General features: G+C 39.7%; 1 protein-coding gene across 2 annotated transcripts; it reads left to right on the forward strand.

Annotated features, from left to right (window-relative positions):
- Window positions 1-1,069: 1,069 nt before the first annotated feature.
- inpp5f (inositol polyphosphate-5-phosphatase F) lies at window positions 1,070-18,250 on the forward strand. 2 transcript variants are annotated; one of them, XM_084735710.1, is made up of 20 exons: window positions 1,070-1,594; window positions 5,868-5,948; window positions 6,472-6,608; window positions 7,974-8,102; window positions 8,240-8,425; window positions 8,541-8,597; window positions 9,200-9,398; window positions 9,590-9,769; window positions 10,214-10,281; window positions 11,699-11,823; window positions 11,940-12,017; window positions 12,201-12,321; window positions 13,404-13,532; window positions 14,069-14,186; window positions 14,275-14,473; window positions 14,556-14,627; window positions 14,719-14,792; window positions 14,986-15,114; window positions 15,225-15,312; window positions 16,604-18,250. In XM_084735710.1, exons 1-20 carry the CDS (start codon window positions 1,498-1,500, stop codon window positions 17,766-17,768), a joined length of 3,432 nt encoding a protein of 1,143 aa, XP_084591836.1. In that variant the 5' UTR covers window positions 1,070-1,497; the 3' UTR covers window positions 17,769-18,250. The 2 variants fall into 2 exon arrangements, with proteins under 2 accessions (XP_084591836.1, XP_084591837.1); XM_084735711.1 differs by having other exon boundaries at window positions 1,071-1,594; window positions 8,258-8,425.
- The last annotated feature ends 276 nt before the right edge of the window (window positions 18,251-18,526 follow it).

Below are 18,526 nucleotides of genomic sequence, written 5' to 3' on the forward strand. Positions count from 1 at the left end.
ATACACACATACTTCTCTGTAACACCAGGATAGTTATGTTTGTATGATGATTGTTTTATACATAATCCCCCATTTTTAAAACCCATTCCTTCCCCAGATTCAACTTGCAGTCGCCTTGCTGTCACTGACCAAGAGGTGCTGTAGCTGTGACGTCTGTATACAACAGGAACTATGGAGATATGTGTGCAGTGTTGTACCAGTTCAGTTAACATATTGAATGATGAAAAAATGTAAAAGGAGAACTTTATTACTCACAAGGGAAATTCTGGTGCGAGATTGCTCCAAAAATTACAGCAATGTAATGAATAACAACAATAGAGTATAAAATAGAAATTGAAATATAAAAAATAAAGTGTGTAAGGAGTAAATGCAAATAAATGGCTATCATAATAACAATGTAAGTATAATAGGTAAAGTAAAACAGTAGGCTAAAATAGAAAAGGTAGAATTGGCAATGCCATTAAAAGTAATATTGGCGGTGATATTCAGAAGTCATAAAAAGATATACTGAAGCATATAATGAACTCAAACATGGAATATTGTACATGATAATAATGAAAAGCAACATTGCACATGAAAATAAAGAAATACTGAACATGGTAATGAAAGTAATATTAGTCATGATAATTAAAGGAATATTGCACATAATAATTACAGGAATATTGCATACTAATGAACGAAATATTGCACATAAAGTAATATTGCACATGATAATGAAAGTAATATTAGTCATGATAATTAAAGGAACATTGCACATAATAATTACAGGAATATTGCATGCTAATGAACGAAATATTGCACATGTTAATTAAACTAATATTGCACATGATGATGAAAAGTAATATTGCACATCATACTCAAATACGGCATCAAATGTGTGAGAAAAATGATATTGCAAATCATCTGTAAATTTAGTTTATGTGTCAGTACCTGTACACCGGTGATTTGATTACAAAACTAAATTCCTTGAATTTGCCCGTTTATTTTTAACGTGACGGTGGTTCGTATAGGACGTCTTTTTATTTTTTTTCCATATATGACATCTATAGTCGGTACCTGTACGCCGGTGATGACGGCACACATCACGTGCTATTGTTTGGAGCAGGAAACTGACGGTTACGTCTTGAGCGGCAGCTGCTGGGACACCTTCTCCCTCATTGATGTGTTTTTGTCGTCACTCTGTCCAGCATGACAGCGGGATGAGATGCTTCTCCATTAGAAAAGGAATTTGATTATCAGTATGCGTAGAAGTGGAATAAACAGATCCGACACGCATCCAGCTGCTGCTAGCTCGCTAGGTAGCTAACTAACCTAGCTGCTGTAGCACTCCAGCAGCAGCAGCAGCAGCAGCCTGTGGGGAACGAGCTAACCGTGGCTAGCCAGCAGTCGCTGTCTGGCTAGCTACAGTTAACCTCCAAGACGTGGAAGTTGATAATTACCTGTACCTGGCTGCTAAGCCAGCTAGTTACCTGGTTTAGTGTAACGTAAAGGGACAAAATGGAGCTGTTTCAAGCCAAAGACGACTACATTCTCCAGAGTGGGGACCGAGCTCTGTGGTGCAGCCGAAAAGACGGGACCATGACCGTCAGACCTGGTACGTTTTACTGGATGACAGCCGGCCATTTACCTGAAACTAACATATGGTATTATGAGCTATCAGAGTGACATAAAAGCCACGTATTTCTCGGCGTGATTGGAGTTGACAGACGTTATTTTACTGATGTTTTTTGTCACCTTGGGTCTAAAACGCATCAGCGGTTTAGTGTAATCGCTCACTCACCCTTAATTGTAACTCGTTCATGTCTGAAATAAACGGTGTCGTAATCATTTAATCGCTCTAAATTAACCAGCTGTGTTAAATAATACAAGTTGTTTGGTAAACAAGAGACTGATTTTGTTGGAAGTCTTGAAATGATTGTCCTAGCTTTCATTCCGGGAGTGCCAACACCCCAAACACACTCCAAACTTCTTGCTTTGCTTCTTATGTTACACACTGAAGGGTACATTTGGTTCTTCTTAATACCATTCAGACACGTTAAAGCACTGTAGGATGGTGAGGATAACAGCATTTTAGCTTCCTTCTTATATTATGTGCTTGTCCTATGACTACTTAAAAGGACAGTTCACCCAAATTAAAAATACATATTTTTATAAGGGCTTGGCAATATGTCAATATGAGACAAGATATAATCTTCAATTTTTGATATTTTTAGATCTTGATGTGGCATGTGTGGTTTTAAAGAGATGGTTCACCCAAAAATGAAAATTCACCTATTGCCTACTGACACTCATGCAGAATGAAGGTCAAGTTTAATTTTTTAGTCCAGGAGACATTGCTGGAGTTTCACTGTGTTGCAGAATCTCCTTAACAGTGTAACAATGTAAGTGAATGGTGACCAGTTTTCAACAAAAAAACAAACAAACATAAAATGCCTCCATACTGCTCGTCTGTTGTAATCTAAGTCTCCTAAAGCTCCAACATGCCGTCACACCACACACACCCAGTTCAGACGGTGTGCACGCGTACATGCATGTGGCTCCAAGCTAAGGAACTACATTGAATATTTAAGCTAAAAACATGGTGTACATACCATGTCTTTCAAGTCACCTTGGCATGTTGGGGCTTTAGGAGACTTGGATTACACCAGACAAGCAATATGGAGGTATTTTTAAATCTGGTCACCAATCACTTAAATTGTTTGGGAGATTCTGCAATGCTGTTTTCCAGTGAAAGCTCCAGCAGTATTTTATGGACTATAAAACAAAACTCGGCGTGAGAGTGAGTAGAGTTTTTGGGGAACTGTCCCTTTAAGGGCTGCCTTATCTTTAAGTGATGTCATTTTCTGAACTTATCAGACTGTTCTGACTGTGGGTCTTTCCCCACTTAGTCATTATTTCCACATTACTGATTTCTTATCAAAAATCCGATTGTCAAAGCACCAATGCCCATATCACCCAGCCAAATGCTTTAGTGTTTGATCTACAGTAATGCATTATATGCTATAAGATCATCATATTTTTGCACTTTTCTGTTGTTTTAGAAAAAATGTGTACATCACTATATATACTCTATACTGCTGAATAGCTTAAAATATCAAGATTTTATTTAAAAGCCTTATCACCCAGCCCTAATTTTTATTCTTACCTATAGTGCTATTTATCCATCTAGATTGTTTGGTGTGAGTTTTGAAGATGTTTGCCTTCTCTCCAACAACTAGATAGTCAAAAAAATAATTTGAATGACCTGGTAACACAAGATAATCCACCAAGCTCATTGTGAGCAGTTCCATGTAGGAACTACTTTCTTTCTATCATAGAAAAAAAGTCGTCCTTACACATGAAACTTTCTATCAAAGACAAAGTAGTTCCTACATGGAACTGCTCACAACAAGTGGATTATTTTGACTAACCGTGTTGTGATTTCTAGAAAGAGACATTGCTGTTGAGTTTTTTCAGATTATTTTTTGTGCTTTTAGCACCACATGCTGAGTGTCATTTAGTTCCATTATATTCAAGAGAAGGCAGACATCTCTACAGCCAATATTTCCAAAACTCAGCAGCACACCAAAACTATCTAGATAGAAAAATAGCACTACAGGCCAGAAGAACATGTAGTTTTGACATAGTGACAATAAAAATATTGTGAGTTATTAGAGAACTATAATATCATTATAAAGTAGAGGAACATGAGGGCACAAGTTCAGACCAGCTTGTCAGGTGTTACTGAAATCTGCAAAGCAGCTCCTGGCATTACACCTTGGTCCCATTGCAGAAGTGAGTAATGCTGCTGCGGCTCATAAGCAGTGACAAAAAATAAATGCTCATGCTTTCACATCAGTTGAAAAAGACCACAGTCTTTGTGGGAATCACATATTCTCAGTTGAAGTGAAAGAACTGCTGAACTAAAAGAAAACTTTCATTAGCGTACTAGAAGGCTGTGGGTGTAATCCTCTGTGTCAGTTGAAGTTGTATGGCTGTGCAGCCATCCTGAACAGGTTTTTAGTTGCACTACTGTTTCATTATTTAATTGGAAAAAGGGTTTCCACTCCTCACTGGGTTTCCACTCCACTCTCAAGCACACAGTTAAGTATTTCCATGATATTACACATTCTCAGTGGTGTTGTGGTATTATTTTTATTATTTTATTTTTTCTGCGAGACCTTTCCTGTGGGGGGCCTCCCAGCCGGTTCCTCTGTACACGAAATTCTCTGGCTGGTGGAACAGGAAGAGTCATTGTCTGAGGCTGCCTACAGTTGATGTTCTCCACCCTCAGCCACGCCCTTCACATTTTTCCAATTTTCTGCACTGTGATGGTTAATCCGTCACCAATGCTGAGCATTCCAGTTTTCCTTTTAGTCACCAAGTTTGTGGACTGCCACAACTGACTTCAAAGTTAATCCAGTGTCTAAAAATGTTAGTTGATTGAAACAAGCTGTTTTTCTCTTCAATGAAATTACACTGTGTTTGATAAAGTAACACCAGATTGTTATAAGTGTAGTAGCTGCGCTTTTCATGTATGTGCATGAATAGTGACAGACAGGACAAAGTTCATACCGATTTACTGAAGTCTCTCTATTTATGGGTCGTTACTGAATTCCCTCCAACTGAAACCTGGAAACCAAGCCTTCATTCTTTGAGGTTAAGATTTTTTGCTGGGTATTTAAAACAGGTTTTAGCATGGTAACAGGAAATCAGACAACCATGACTGTCTTTAGATACTTTCTGTTTTGTAGGTTAAACTCTCAGTCTAAATATTAGGCTGTTTCTGACAGAAAAGGTGCACATGCTCAAAACTGTAAAGAAATACTTGAGGCCTCAATAAGGCTAGGCTGGGCAATATGACTTATAAATAGTCTCAATATTTTTAGGCTATATACAGACTTTTTCTAAAATAAAACACTATAAATTCTCAAATAATGGTGGCCAGAATATGATGCATTGCTGTAGATTAAATGACCCAACTGTATAGCAAGGTATCAGTGTAGTTTATTATCATCATACAACATTGGATTGTAAACGGAAATGAGAGTTGTAGTTCCTTCATGCTGCATGAACATACAATTAGAGATTAAAATGAAGTTTGGTACTATGATTACAGTGGCCTAAACTCAGATCTGATTCACTCATCAAATGCAACAGCTTGCTCCAAGAGTGGAGTTGGTCTTTCTAAGATATGGGCACAACAGTCAGCCTGCCTGAGTCCTATTTAGTCCATTTCATTTTCCTTACCGGACGCCTACGCCTATGGTGGTCTACAGCAGGGCATCCAGCTGATCTGACTGCGTGTTGAAAGATGCCGTATGCAAATTGTTTATCATCTCAAGATCTACTGCTCTGAAATCCAAACCCCATGCTTCATCAACCAAGGACTACGACTGTTGTTTCTGTTTTGGGTGATGTGTGTTTTGGCAATAAAGCCACAAAAATAGCAGATTAAAGGAGAAAAGTAGCAGAATTTGAAGGAACTGGCCCCAGCATCTACATGTGCTGCTGTTAGAGTATAAATGTAAAGTATATGGACGAAATCAAATATCACAATATTTTTTTTATTAGATGCCTTGATATCGACATTGTAGGGATGACTATTGGTGCTTTCACAAAATATTTACACAATGAGGTTTTTGATAAATAATCATCAGTAATATATAATATAATGAGTAAGTGGGCAAAGGCAAATAATAGAACAGTCGGATGAATTCAGAAAACTGTATCACTTTGCTGTACTGCAGCCTTTATAATCAGTAAAAGATACTCTCTTATGATATTGATATATTGATATATTGGCTGCTTATCTGGCCTTATCTTGTTGATCTGTCTTGCTGCTATGCCACTGTCCTGATGTTTCATCTCAATATTTTTCCTTTCAGCGACAGACCTGTTGTTAGCTTGGAATCCAGTGTGTTTGGGTTTGGTAGAAGGTGTTATTGGAAAGATCCAGCTTCACACAGGTAAGTAACTGGAGAATCAATTATCTTTTGCACAGAACACACACATTCTTGCCAGTATTTTCCATCTGTGTGCACTAGACACTTGAGTCACCAGATCATTCAGTGCTTAGTATGTTTCTTACTCACAAGGAAAGGTGTGAAAAATGGCGAAGTGAGTGTAGTTATGAAGAGGAGTGAGCTGGTGGTGATGATTCAAATCGATGATAAATCGGATTTTGTTGATGGCGTACCTCAGTGGGCTTCAGGGTCGGACAGTTAAGATTAAACATTCCCCCCAGAGATCAGTCAAGTTTCTGATTCTGATATCCTTTACAAGAAAATATATGAAGAATTATATTAGTCTAGAAAGTCAGATTAACATGGTTTAAATATTTATTTACCAGATGTCCTGTGTTACCTTATTTAAAAAAAGTCTGCATTTAATGGCTGGCGTGCAGCTGCTTCCTTCACACCTTTCAGAATGTGAGGAATTCGGCACCCATGACGCAACTCCTCCTTCCTCTCTTCTCTCTCCTCTTGGCAGATCTTCCTCTCGGCCTTGTATTAATCCGTCAGAAAGCACTCGTGGGCCATTTACCAGGCAACCACAAAGTCTACAAGATCACCAAGATAGCGGTCATTCCTCTGTCTGATGAGGAACCTCAGGAGCTCGAGCTGGAGGTGCGTATGTTAATACTGTAATGAGATATGAAGAGCAGTGCTCATGTGCTTGTATTTTAATTATTATTACATTCAGCCCCTCAGACAATCAATGTAAGAGTGCTTGTGAGGATCCTAATTCGAATACCCAGTATGAGTAAGTGTGTGATTCATCTCTGATGGGCTGACAGCGGTGCAAAAATTAGTTGTGGATGTGTTTTTTTTTGTTTTGTTTTTTTATTTCATTAAAAGATCAGTTTTATTTTCGCCCACACATTTGGAGTGAAAATTAAATGCAGACATAAAATCACTAATTGATCACAAAGGAAGTTGAATATTGCTAAGATTTCAGTCTTTCAGGGGAGCTTCATGGACGGTGAGACAGAATTCTATTTTCAAGTGAGTAAATATGGAAGAGGATGATCGTGCCTGCATAGGCTTTTAGACCCCCATCCTGTTGTACATTGTCCGTGTACTGCAGAATGATCATTCCACACTTTTTGTGCCTAGAAATCCTATAGATGAATGTAGCTGTTAGATTGTTTGTAGCTGGTTTATTGTTTAAGAACTATGTAGAGTGCTGTTTTTTTTTTTGGCTGTTTGTAGTTGGTAGTTTCTTAACTTGTTGTTTTGAGAAATTCAAGGTATTCAATGTTCTGATACAGTTTTTTCCTTCTGGATACCTGAACTTTGCATACCGACTGCTACCAATTCAGTATCAGTATCAGTCAAATTAATATTTAACTGAGGACACTGCTTGTTGAAGTTTTGAAAGTGAAATTCTTTCTCATTGCTTGATATGTGACATTAGCTGCTCTACAATCCAGGGACTCTGTTGGTGTTGCACATCACATTTTTAATAGGAGACAGGTCTGAACTGCAGACAAATCAGTCTAGTACCTGAACTCTTTTACTACAAAACTGCACTGTTGTAACATGTGCAGAATGTGTCCAAAACTTGTATTTACCTTTCAACATTAATGGGGCCTTCACAGATGAGACAGTTACACATGATGGGCACTAACACACTCCCATACCATCACGGATGCTGGCTTTTTTTGGCTGGATGGTTTCTTCCCTCTTTCACCCGGAGGACACACTGTCCATGATTTTCAAAAACAATTTCACATGTGGAGCACTGCCAGGAAGTAGCAGATCCCATTTTGGAGATAGTAAATTAGATGATATTGCAACAGTGCACAGACTTATTTACTTGCCAATACTCGATCCAGCATTTTATGCAGTTTTGAAAGCATTTCTGATACTGGTATCGGAACAACCTTAAATTAAGGTGTTACCAAATATAATAAAGTATTATCAGTCTTACTATCATGTCTATGAGATTTTTAAAATTGCATAAAGTTGATAAAGGATCCTGTTTTTCAGCTTTGCAAGAAGCATCACTTTGGAATCGACAAACCAGAGAAACTGGCCCAGTCTCCTGATGAATCAAAGTTTCTGATGAAAACTTTCAGCCAGATTAAATCCAATGTTGCTGTGCCCATTAAGAAAAAGGTATTGTTTTTGCCATCATCAATCCGATACGACTTTCCCTATCTTTCGCACTTTTTAAGGCTTTAAATTTCTCTTGGAGTTTTGCTTTCTTTGCTTTGTCAGCTTATCACTCTTTTCTATCCACCCACCCAATCCAGTATTCCCCTGCTTTCCAGGTCAAGGAGAACAAAGAGAAGGAACGTTTGGAGAGGCGGCTGCTGGATGAGTTGTATAAGATATTCATGGACTCCGACTCTTTCTACTACAGCATGACCTACGACCTGACGAACAGTGTGCAGCGTCAGGGAGACTCAGAGAAGTCCAACTTACCCCTATGGAAACAGGTGTGCAGACAAATACATCCAACAACTTAGTGAGCTGGGAGTCTTATTTTTTTGCTCATTTATTTAAAAAAAATCATTACATGTGATTGATGATCATTTTTATTGTTTGTGAAAGGTGGATGACCGTTTCTTCTGGAATAAACATATGATCCAAGACCTCATTGACCTTCAGGTAAATGATTTTACCACACAGAAATATTAAGTGGCACAGCTTATTGTTTGTTTTCGCCAAGCATGAACCCACTGTGACGTCAGACATTGGTTTGTGGCATGCTGTTTTGAAGCCTTAGGTTTGGCATTGTAGTGGTTGCTATCTTGTTTTTTTTTTGTTTGTTTGGTTTTTTTTGCAACCAGAGCATCTGGCGTACTGACAAGACTGCAGATTATGCATGTTTAAGACTTCCGCATTGGCTTTACTGTTCAGATCCAGAAGCTTCATCCACTATCCGTTATATAGTCTATGATTTTCTCTCATTTTAGAATTGAATAAACACGCTTCATCCCTGTTGACTGTCAGTGTTTTTAGTTACAATTGTCAGCTCAAAGAGTGAAGCCAGCCCTGCTGTGTGAGCATGGCAGTTGTATGTGCTGATAATTGCCTGCGTTTTATCAGAGAAATATGAAAATACTCTGTGAATAGAAGGGCTACTGGCTCGGAATTATATCAGATCATTTACTTTGGGTACTTGGTGGATGCAAAATGCTTCCTTATCAACCTGACAGACAGCATTTTATAGTTCTTGTCCTGCTGTTTCTACTTTTTGGATTTTCCAGGTGCCAGATGTGGACTTCTGGGTGACACCAATCATCCAGGGTTTTGTCCAGGTGGAGGAACTGGTGGTGAACTACAACGAGACATCTGATGAGGAGAGGAGCAGCCCTGAGACTCCACCACAGGAGGTCACCTGTGTTGATGACATCCATCCCCGCTTCACTGTGGCCCTGATCTCCAGACGAAGCCGCCACCGTGCAGGTAGAGCTATGGTTACTTGGTTATTATGTTGTGTAATTTATGACTGATCTTTACCCCACATCCAAATAGGGTTTCTTCACAAAAGCCTTTGAATAACTCAGTAGACAATCTAGTTTTTATTCTCCTCAAGTGAAGCATGATCTGTGATATAAATAATCTAAACAGTGTTGTTACATTCTCCTTGCCCAAAGGGATGCGGTACAAACGCAGAGGAGTGGATACTGATGGCCATGTGGCTAACTATGTGGAGACAGAGCAGCTGATCCACGTGCACAGTCACACTCTGTCCTTTGTGCAGACTCGTGGCTCTGTGCCTGTCTTCTGGAGCCAGGCAGGGTACCGCTACAATCCCCGGCCACGCTTGGAGAAAGGTCAGTAGACCAACATTATTTTACAGACAGTATTCTAGAAAGGCTTTCTCAGTGGTTTTTTTCAGTATAGTGGGCCTTTCACTTCCACTTTTTTTCGTACTTGTACCGTAAAAAAGGGATTTCATTCAAGGCCAGTGTCCTCTTTTGGTTTTACACGTGCCCACTGTATTTGAGGTTTGTGCTACATATCAGCAAAAAATAATCAGTAATTGGTGCTTGCTACACTTTTCTGTCCACGTTTTTGTTTTGACTGGGATTTGGAGAAAGTATAGATTGCATCTTAGCCATTTGTTTTATCTTGAGATGAATTTAAAACTTTTAGAAAACAGCACTTCTGTCTCCAAAATGAACATGTAAAAGCTTGCCAACTAGATATCTTGAGGTCTTCAACCAGGTTCAGCTCTATGGAAATCATTTGTGAGCATTTTTTTTCTGACGTTTCAGGAGAAAAGGAGACCATGACTTACTTTGCTTCTCACTTTGAAGAACAGCTTAATCTCTACAAGAAGCAGGTGGGTTTGCTTTGACAGTGTATGCTTGCTTGCGTGGGTATGTGCTTAGCATAGTTCTTGACTGCTTGCATGCATCAGTCTGGTGTTAGGATCGTTATTTTAAAACATATCACCGCCGTGGTTGTTCTGTCACCTGTGGCTGCATATAGTTTGAATGTTCTGACTGAGGCTGAAGTGTGTTAACCACTGTGTACTAAATATCACAGTGAGAGCATCATTACCACATTTGGTGACATGATTTGCCATTTGTCATCTTAGAAGCCGGATTGAAAAAGTATTTAGTCAGATTTTTAAGTTGGTGTTAACAAAATTGCTGCTGTTCAGGCACAGAGAGAAAGATGATGCTGATATATGGCATATTAATTAGATGTTATTAAAGCTAAACTATTGGCCTTTTAAAGTCAAGATGAAACAACATTTCACGAGTATCTAGCTACTGTGTCAGGAAGTATTTTCGACTGAAATGGGATAACCAGGTGGGACGTAACATTGGGAAGAATTTGATTTGAAAAGTTGAAAACCCAATATCACGTTGTAGCCTGTGCAATAAAATAATAGTCATATGTATCAGCAATTTATGCATCAGCAGTAGAAATAAGAAAATTATTCAATGTTCAGTGGTTTCACTTAAATCCTTTGAATGCGAACCACCATGAAAGCATGTAAAGAATATGCACTGGCTCATGAACAGCATGTCATATGCCTTGCTAACACACACCAGAACTCACAAATTGACTGCTATATTCATGTAAACCAACCGTGAAATACCAATATTTCACTTACTTAATATCATTTCATGTTCTGCAATGTCAACATTCGACTTAATATTCAACTGTGCAATTTCAGTATTCATATTTGCCATTCCTGTGTACAATGGTGTAAATGGAACTATCAAACCTGTTTCTTGTTTATATATCTGTATTGTTTATTGGTGTTTTTTTTTATTGATGTTGCTTTCTATTTTTGCTTCCTCCTTTTTTTAATTTCCCTGCTGTGGGACTAATGATGGATTATTTTAGCATAGGTTTTTTTTAAAATATCTTTTTTGTATTTTTTTTTTGGGCATAAATTGTTAAATCCCTGGGCACTGAGCAGTGCTGCCTACTGCCTTTAACTCTGGGATGGGTTAAATGCAGAGACTAAATCTTACTGTTCACTCTATTCTGTATAATTGTATATGTGACAATGCAGTTTACTTTTACCTTTGAATATGAGCACAAAATGACCGGTAATGTGATCTCAAAGGGCTAAAAAGGCATATTTTATTTCATCTCAACTTAAAAGATTGTACTTAGTAACTTAGTCAACCTTGTCCATGTGACAAAATGCAATTAAAAGTCCCACTATACTTGCCCCTGTATATAGGTAGGTATAATACAAAAGGCTAAATGACAGCACACTTTATTGTCATCTTCAGGTCATCATTAACTTGGTGGATCAAGGTGGACGGGAGAAGATAATTGGCGACGCGTATCTGAAGCAAGTCCTGCTTTACAACAACCCAAACCTCACATATGTTTCATTTGACTTCCACGAGCACTGGTAAGAGAAACGCTGTCCTCAGCAGTATAACTTGTTTGTGAATGTAGTTTCAACAGTCTATTTTATAGTACAATGCATTTACTTCCCCTTTATGCTTCTTATATCCTGTTTCTCAGCCGAGGTATGAAGTTTGAGAATGTGCAAATACTGACAGATGCGATCTCTGACATAATCACTGACATGAAGTGGGCGTGGTAAGTGTTATGTTCGTGTTTTGTAATCCTCAGAGAAAGGCTTAATAACATGAACTCTTATTTTTATTGGGTCATGATTTGTTTTATTAGAAGCAACAATGAACCACTAGTAGGCTATAGTGTTATTTGCATTAAAGATTATAATCCTGCATATCCTGTAATGAACACATCTTCCTCCAACAGGGTGGATCAGGCCGGAGTGATCTGCAAACAGGAGGGGATCTTCAGAGTGAACTGTATGGACTGTCTCGACAGAACCAACGTGGTCCAGGCTGCTGTTGCTCGGGTGGTGATGGAGCAGCAGGTGAGATCTGCTTCTTGTCAGGATCCCATCAAGGAATTGCAATAATAAAATAGTTATTTGGGGAAAATACACTTATAAAAACTCTGCTGTTGATATGTATTTTTACACCTTTGCAGCCAGGATTTTAGAAGTACTGAGGTTCCAAGTCCAGGTCCACTATCCCCCAGAATATATTTTTTTTTTTACCAGAAATCATTAATGTAATTAAGTCTCAATTCTTTAACGTTTGGATTAAAAAAAACAAAAAAACATTTTATTTATTCCTTTAAATGTCAAATTGTACTGTCTGTACATTTTGTTTTACAACATGTCTCTGTCCTGCACAAAACATGTATTTTACAAACACGAGAAAGGTGATTTTCAGCAATCTGACGATGCATTTTCAGTGGTTTTCCAATTGATTACTCAGACAAAGACATAGGAGAACTTTCTCAATCCATAAACAAGGAATAGTTATACGATGACAAAATAATCAATCCTATATTTATGTTGTGCCTAAGCTATATTGGAATCACACTGTAAAATGCTCATCATGCAAACTCTCCCTAAGTTCCTAAATGACCTCCTTGTCCTCAATAGTAGCTACATCCCTGTTTTCAAAAGTTTCTAAATGATACCAAGATCAATAAAATATAAAATAAATTAAGTATTAATTATCAACATCATCACTGACTTATTTTATATGACTGCTTTCTAAAACTGTGATGACAGAGTTCTTCACTAAAAGTGTATGTGTGATTCACCAGATTCTCTTGGCAACACGAATCCTTGTGAGTTTGTTGGCTGTTTACTTTGTATTTGTATAAAAGATTACTGACATCTGCATGTATTTGCTCATCAGATCAGATCAGAATTTTGATGTTCGTTCAGCAACAGCAAAGATAATAGAACAGCACAAACAAGTTTATGCACCCATAATCTTTTCATAAGCTTTCAAGTAGCTCAACCATATTCATCGTGGATTATGTAAATTTTGCAGAACTTTCTCACTGATGTGTTGTCAACAGAGAGAGAGACATCGTCTTGTACTCACAGTTTTAACAGCGTACACATGGACTGAAATGTCTCTTTTCTTCCTGCAGCTGAAGAAACTGGGTGTGATGCCTCCAGAGCAGCCTCTGCCTCTCAAATGCTACAGGATTTATCAGATCATGTGGGCCAACAATGGAGACACTATCAGCAGACAATACGCAGGCACAGCAGCACTGAAGGTACCGTCACTGTCTGCGCACTCACATTCACATCTGAGTCAGTGTTTTCATCAACTTGATCACTAACACATTCATCTGCATATGAATGCAGAATGTGTGAGCAAGGCAAATTTTGGTATCGGAAGTGTTCTGGTATCCGTTTGTAGTCCAAGTAGTGTTGACCAGTCACTTTTAAACGGGCTTTGGTTGCATGCAAGCAAGCAAACAATCTGTGTGAAGAGTAAAAGAGGCATAACTAATTGGTCAAAATGCAATCTTGGAACCCATCGGCTATTGATGACGATTTAGCTTTCTGATAGCTTTTTTATTTATCTGAATTCATATGCAGATATCTGTTTATAGAGATTAGCCTCCAGCTCCATTCATGTGTCCTAAGTTGTTAATTAGACTGGAAACAATGACCAGTCCAGTATATAGAAGAGGAAGTCTTGGTCTGGATATCCACTGGCTATACTGGAAACCTAGAAACATTGCCCATTGCTCTCAGAGGCTAAATCGAAAGATATATTTAACAAACACTGTGTCTTCTTCTTTAGGGTGATTTCACCAGGACGGGGGAGAGGAAACTGGCCGGTGTGATGAAGGATGGCGTGAACTCAGCCAACCGCTACTATCTGAACCGCTTTAGGGATGCTTACAGACAAGCAGTCATCGGTATGGAAAAACAGACAGATGCATATGCCTATCTGTACCAGTGTTGTCCCAAAATTGGTCCTTCTGAATCCTCTGCCTCTTCCTGCAGACCTAATGATGGGCCTGCCAGTGACGGAAGACCTTTACTCCATCTTCAGTAAGGAGAAGGAGCATGAAGAGAAAGAGAAAGAGAGCCAGAAGGGAGCTCAGGAGCAGGTCAGCCTCCTGCTGCAGACCTACATGCAGCTGTTGTTGCCTGATGATGAGAAGTTTCATGGAGGTTGGGCCCTCATCAATTGTGACATGAGGTTAGTGGCTAGCTACTGTGTCTATTTATACCACAGCTCCTGAAGTGCTCTTTTCATGATAAGTCTTTTTTTATCCCACCAGCCTTGTTGATGCAACCAGCAAAGATGTGGATGTGCTGTTGCTTCTGTCTGACAAAGCCTATTACATTGCTTAGTAAGTCTGACATTAAATTGACCAACATTTTTCTTTAGAAATAGTTCTTCTCCTCTTTTGATTCCCTTATGTTTGCATTGTTTTCTTGCAGCTATGACGAAGAAGCAGATAAAGTCAACCAATACCAGCGCCTCAATTTAGAGGGTTTGGAAAAGATCGAAATTGGTAAGAAGTTAGACTCAAAGCAGAAGTCCGTTGATTCTTGTACTCACTGACTCACTTGACACTTCCTAAAACTGTGCTTAACAGTTTCTCAGTAACCTTTTAGCAATATCTCCGCTTATTATGATTCATGGAGGGAAAGCACATCACTGAAAATGGAAGTTACAAGTTGTGTGTTTTGATTTTTTTTTTACAGGTCCAGAGCCTACTTTGTTTGGAAAGCCAAAGTTCTGCTGCATGCGTTTGCATTACAGGAACGAAGAGACGAGCGGATATTTTCATACTCTGAGAGCAGCCACACGAAATCCTGAGGATGATGGAAAAGGTAGGATATAATTCTTCAGCTGGCAAGACAAGGAAACTTTTTTTTATATCATAAACTCTTCATTGCATTGAGACTTGAATTATGATATATTTATTTATTTATTTATATAGATACATTACAATGCATAGCTGAGATGCTTCGCATAACTAAACAGGCAACGGGGTTGGACCTGCTCGTGGTTGAAAAGAAGCTGGAGAGGTGAGTACCAGTTTTTTATTATTAAAGGGGATGTATTATTCTCATTACTAGCTCTGTAGTTTCATTCTGGGATTCCACTAGAGTAGCTTTGCATAATTCATGGTTTAAAAACATCACTTTCGTCTGTTTGGTCATCTCTTATGAAACCTGAGTGGTGTTTGCACGGCTTCACTGAAAACTGTACAAAAACACAACAGCGAGTGTTTTGTGGTCTTGCCTGTGATGTCCTTTGGCTGCTCTGCCTCAACTTTTGGCTATGTAGACTACAGAGTTTTCTGATCTGCCTGATCGTTGTTAGCAGCAACTTTAGCCCTAGTTGGTTTATTGGCTCAGAGGTCTGGTTATGCAAGACTTCAGCAACCAGTGCTTCTGAGAACTGCCTGAGCATGGAAAATAGTGACATGGGGCACTGAATTTGATTAATTTTATGTTTATCAAATGAGGCAGCTGGAGCAGAGTGTTCTGCGGACTGATTACTGACCACAACTTTATTCACTGATTTTGGTGTAACTGGATCATGTTTTATTGATGAAATATATTGTTTTTTACTCTTATGTCTTCAGGCTGCTCTGCCTCAACTTTGGGTGTTTTATGAAGTTTTCTTACAGACAAAGCTTTACTTGTTGTTAGGTGTTAGCTTCTTTAGCTGCTAACTGCTAGTTTGCTCAATTAGCCATGCAGCTGACTCTGCCTAGGCAGGGATCTCAAAACACTTGGGTACCGTAAGGCTAACTAGCGGTAGCAGCTAGCTACTTTAGCAACAAGCAAAGCTACCTGTCCATCAGAAACTGTTAATCACAGAGAGTTGAACAGCTGCAGGACATCGGAGGGAAAACCAGAAAATATGTAACTTTTCTTCACAACTGAACAGGCGCTTTCTATGAGACTTCTGTGAGACCTGAGCATAGTGGTCGGACGAAGATGCACTGAGTGGGTGGCGATGCTGTGCATATTGTGTTGTGCCTGGAGCCGATGACCATGTAATGAAATCCACAATGTGTCAATGTCAACCCTTTGTCAAAAGAAGAAAAAAAAAATTGCATTTAGAGCAGACTGAAACCTGAGTGTTTTGCTCACAGGGGTTACTTCTACATATGTTTACCTCGTTATTTGAAACTCTGGTCACATTTAATATGAACACATACACTGTATCAACACTGTAACATTATATAGATGACAGAAAATAAGGAAAAGCATAGGTCCTCTTAAAGAGGATTTGCATTCATGTCTGTTTATGTTTCACATTTTTTTTTAACACTCTTTTTTTACGTTGTTTGTATTTGTGTTCCAGGCGGCAGAGTAAACCTCATGAGGACATAATGGGCATCCAGAACAAACCAGCTGACCAGGTCCAGGGCAGCTCTGGTCTGGCACAGGGCAAAAGTTTCCTCCTCAACAAATTCTCCTCCCTCAATCAGAAAGTGAAACAGACCAAGACGAACGTAAACATTGGCCCCTTCAAGCCCCTCGGGAAGCTGGGCACCTTCTCTAAGCCTGACGTGAAAGTCAATTTCCTGAAGCCAACTATGCACGTCAATCTGTGGAAGTCGGACAGCAGCTTAGAGACGTCGGATAACAACCCTGGTACGGGAGCCCTTAAAGATATTGGTGATGACCGCTCTGACATCTCCTCCGACTCTGACTCCTATAATTCTGACCCAGAGCACCTGTGTTCTGGTTCTTTAGAGAACGTGGACTATGTGCTGCCCAGCTGCGGCATTGTAGCATCAAACCCACGACTGGGCAGCCGCTCCCAGTCGATCGGTAGCGTGGAGCTAAATATCCCCTCTGTTATCCGGGTCACTGGCTTTGACGAAAAAGAGGAAGGCCCCTGTCAAGTCAGTGATGACAAGTCCCCAGGGGCCGCCTCAGTGGCTGAAGAAGCCATTCTGATTGACTTTGGGACTCCCATTGATGCCTACTGCCACCAGTTTGTCCATGACGCACAGACCAAACCTGTAGAAGTGTTTGGGGAGCAGCCGCAAGCTGCTGTTCCCCCACTCAAACCTGTGGTGCCTGCACAGAATAAGACCCCAGCAGACTCAGACAAGCAGCCAAGCGCCGCGCCGCAGCATCAGCAGGAGGAGCCGCAGCTCCCCAGGCCGTCCCAGCTAGATGTTGAGTCCACTACCTCCAATTCCAACCTCCTCACCGTCCAGAAGCCGAGCTCTGCGGTCTCGGGAGGCTCTCAGAGGAGTCTGGGTTCACAGTTGGAGGGCAGCCTTGGCCCCTCGCCTGCCGACAGCAACGGCAGCCGAGTGGTGTCCCCCTTTGCCAAGATCAAGAGCTCCATGGTCCAGGTGGCCAGCCTCACGCAGGCGGGACTCACCCAGGGCATCAACTTTGCTGTGGCAAAGGTCCAGAAGAGCCCAGAGCCGGACACTGTTAACGAAGCCCAAGAGAACGAGCTAAAGGCAATGTTTACACAGTGCCAGACCAGGATCATTCAGATCTAGTGCTTTCCTTGTAGCAGGATTTTGTAGTCGTACATCATGTAGAAACTTCCTGTATGGTAGCAGTAGCAAAAGCTTGCACATAGCGTCACTACTCGGCCAAGAAACGCGCTCTTAAATTTCCCCCTTAGTTAAAGATGCCTGTGTTAATGATGACTCTTGTACAGAATTTAAAAATATACTGAAGCCCAACATGACAGTGACCATGTTTACATGCACATAATTATGGATTCCCTTAATCTTAAGAGAGCACTGATTGTCTGGTCTAGTTTTTTTGATACAGAGAACGTTTATAGAGATGAGACGGTGTAAAAATTTCATAGCAGGATTCTAATGACCAAATTTGTTACCATTATTATTGCGGTATTGTTTAAATGTGCTCAAAATGTTCCGAAAGTACTGATCCACACACTGAAATCATTTCACCAATGTTTATATTGAAAACCTCTCAGTAATTTGAAATGGAATCATGTCCTTTGCGATGTCAATGTTTTCACTGTTACAAAACAAAACTACGTTACTGCTGCGCCTGCATCTGGGAGCCTGACACTAACTTGGGTTGATCCATGGTAATCAAGCAGGTTTATCAGGATTATTAAAATATGAAATCAATTGTCATCACTATATTTTCTCAGTATTGAAAAAGCAATGGTGTTACCAGGACATTTCTGATGTAAATGTCTCAGAAAAGCAGTCCTAAGTACTTAAGTGAAGTATAAGAATGGCGTATGGTGAATATTTAAAAGGACAGTTCAAACCAA

Source organism: Lutjanus erythropterus, chromosome 14, assembly GCF_056507025.1.
Source record: "Lutjanus erythropterus isolate fLutEry1 chromosome 14, fLutEry1.hap2, whole genome shotgun sequence".
NCBI lineage: Eukaryota > Metazoa > Chordata > Actinopteri > Lutjaniformes > Lutjanidae > Lutjanus > Lutjanus erythropterus.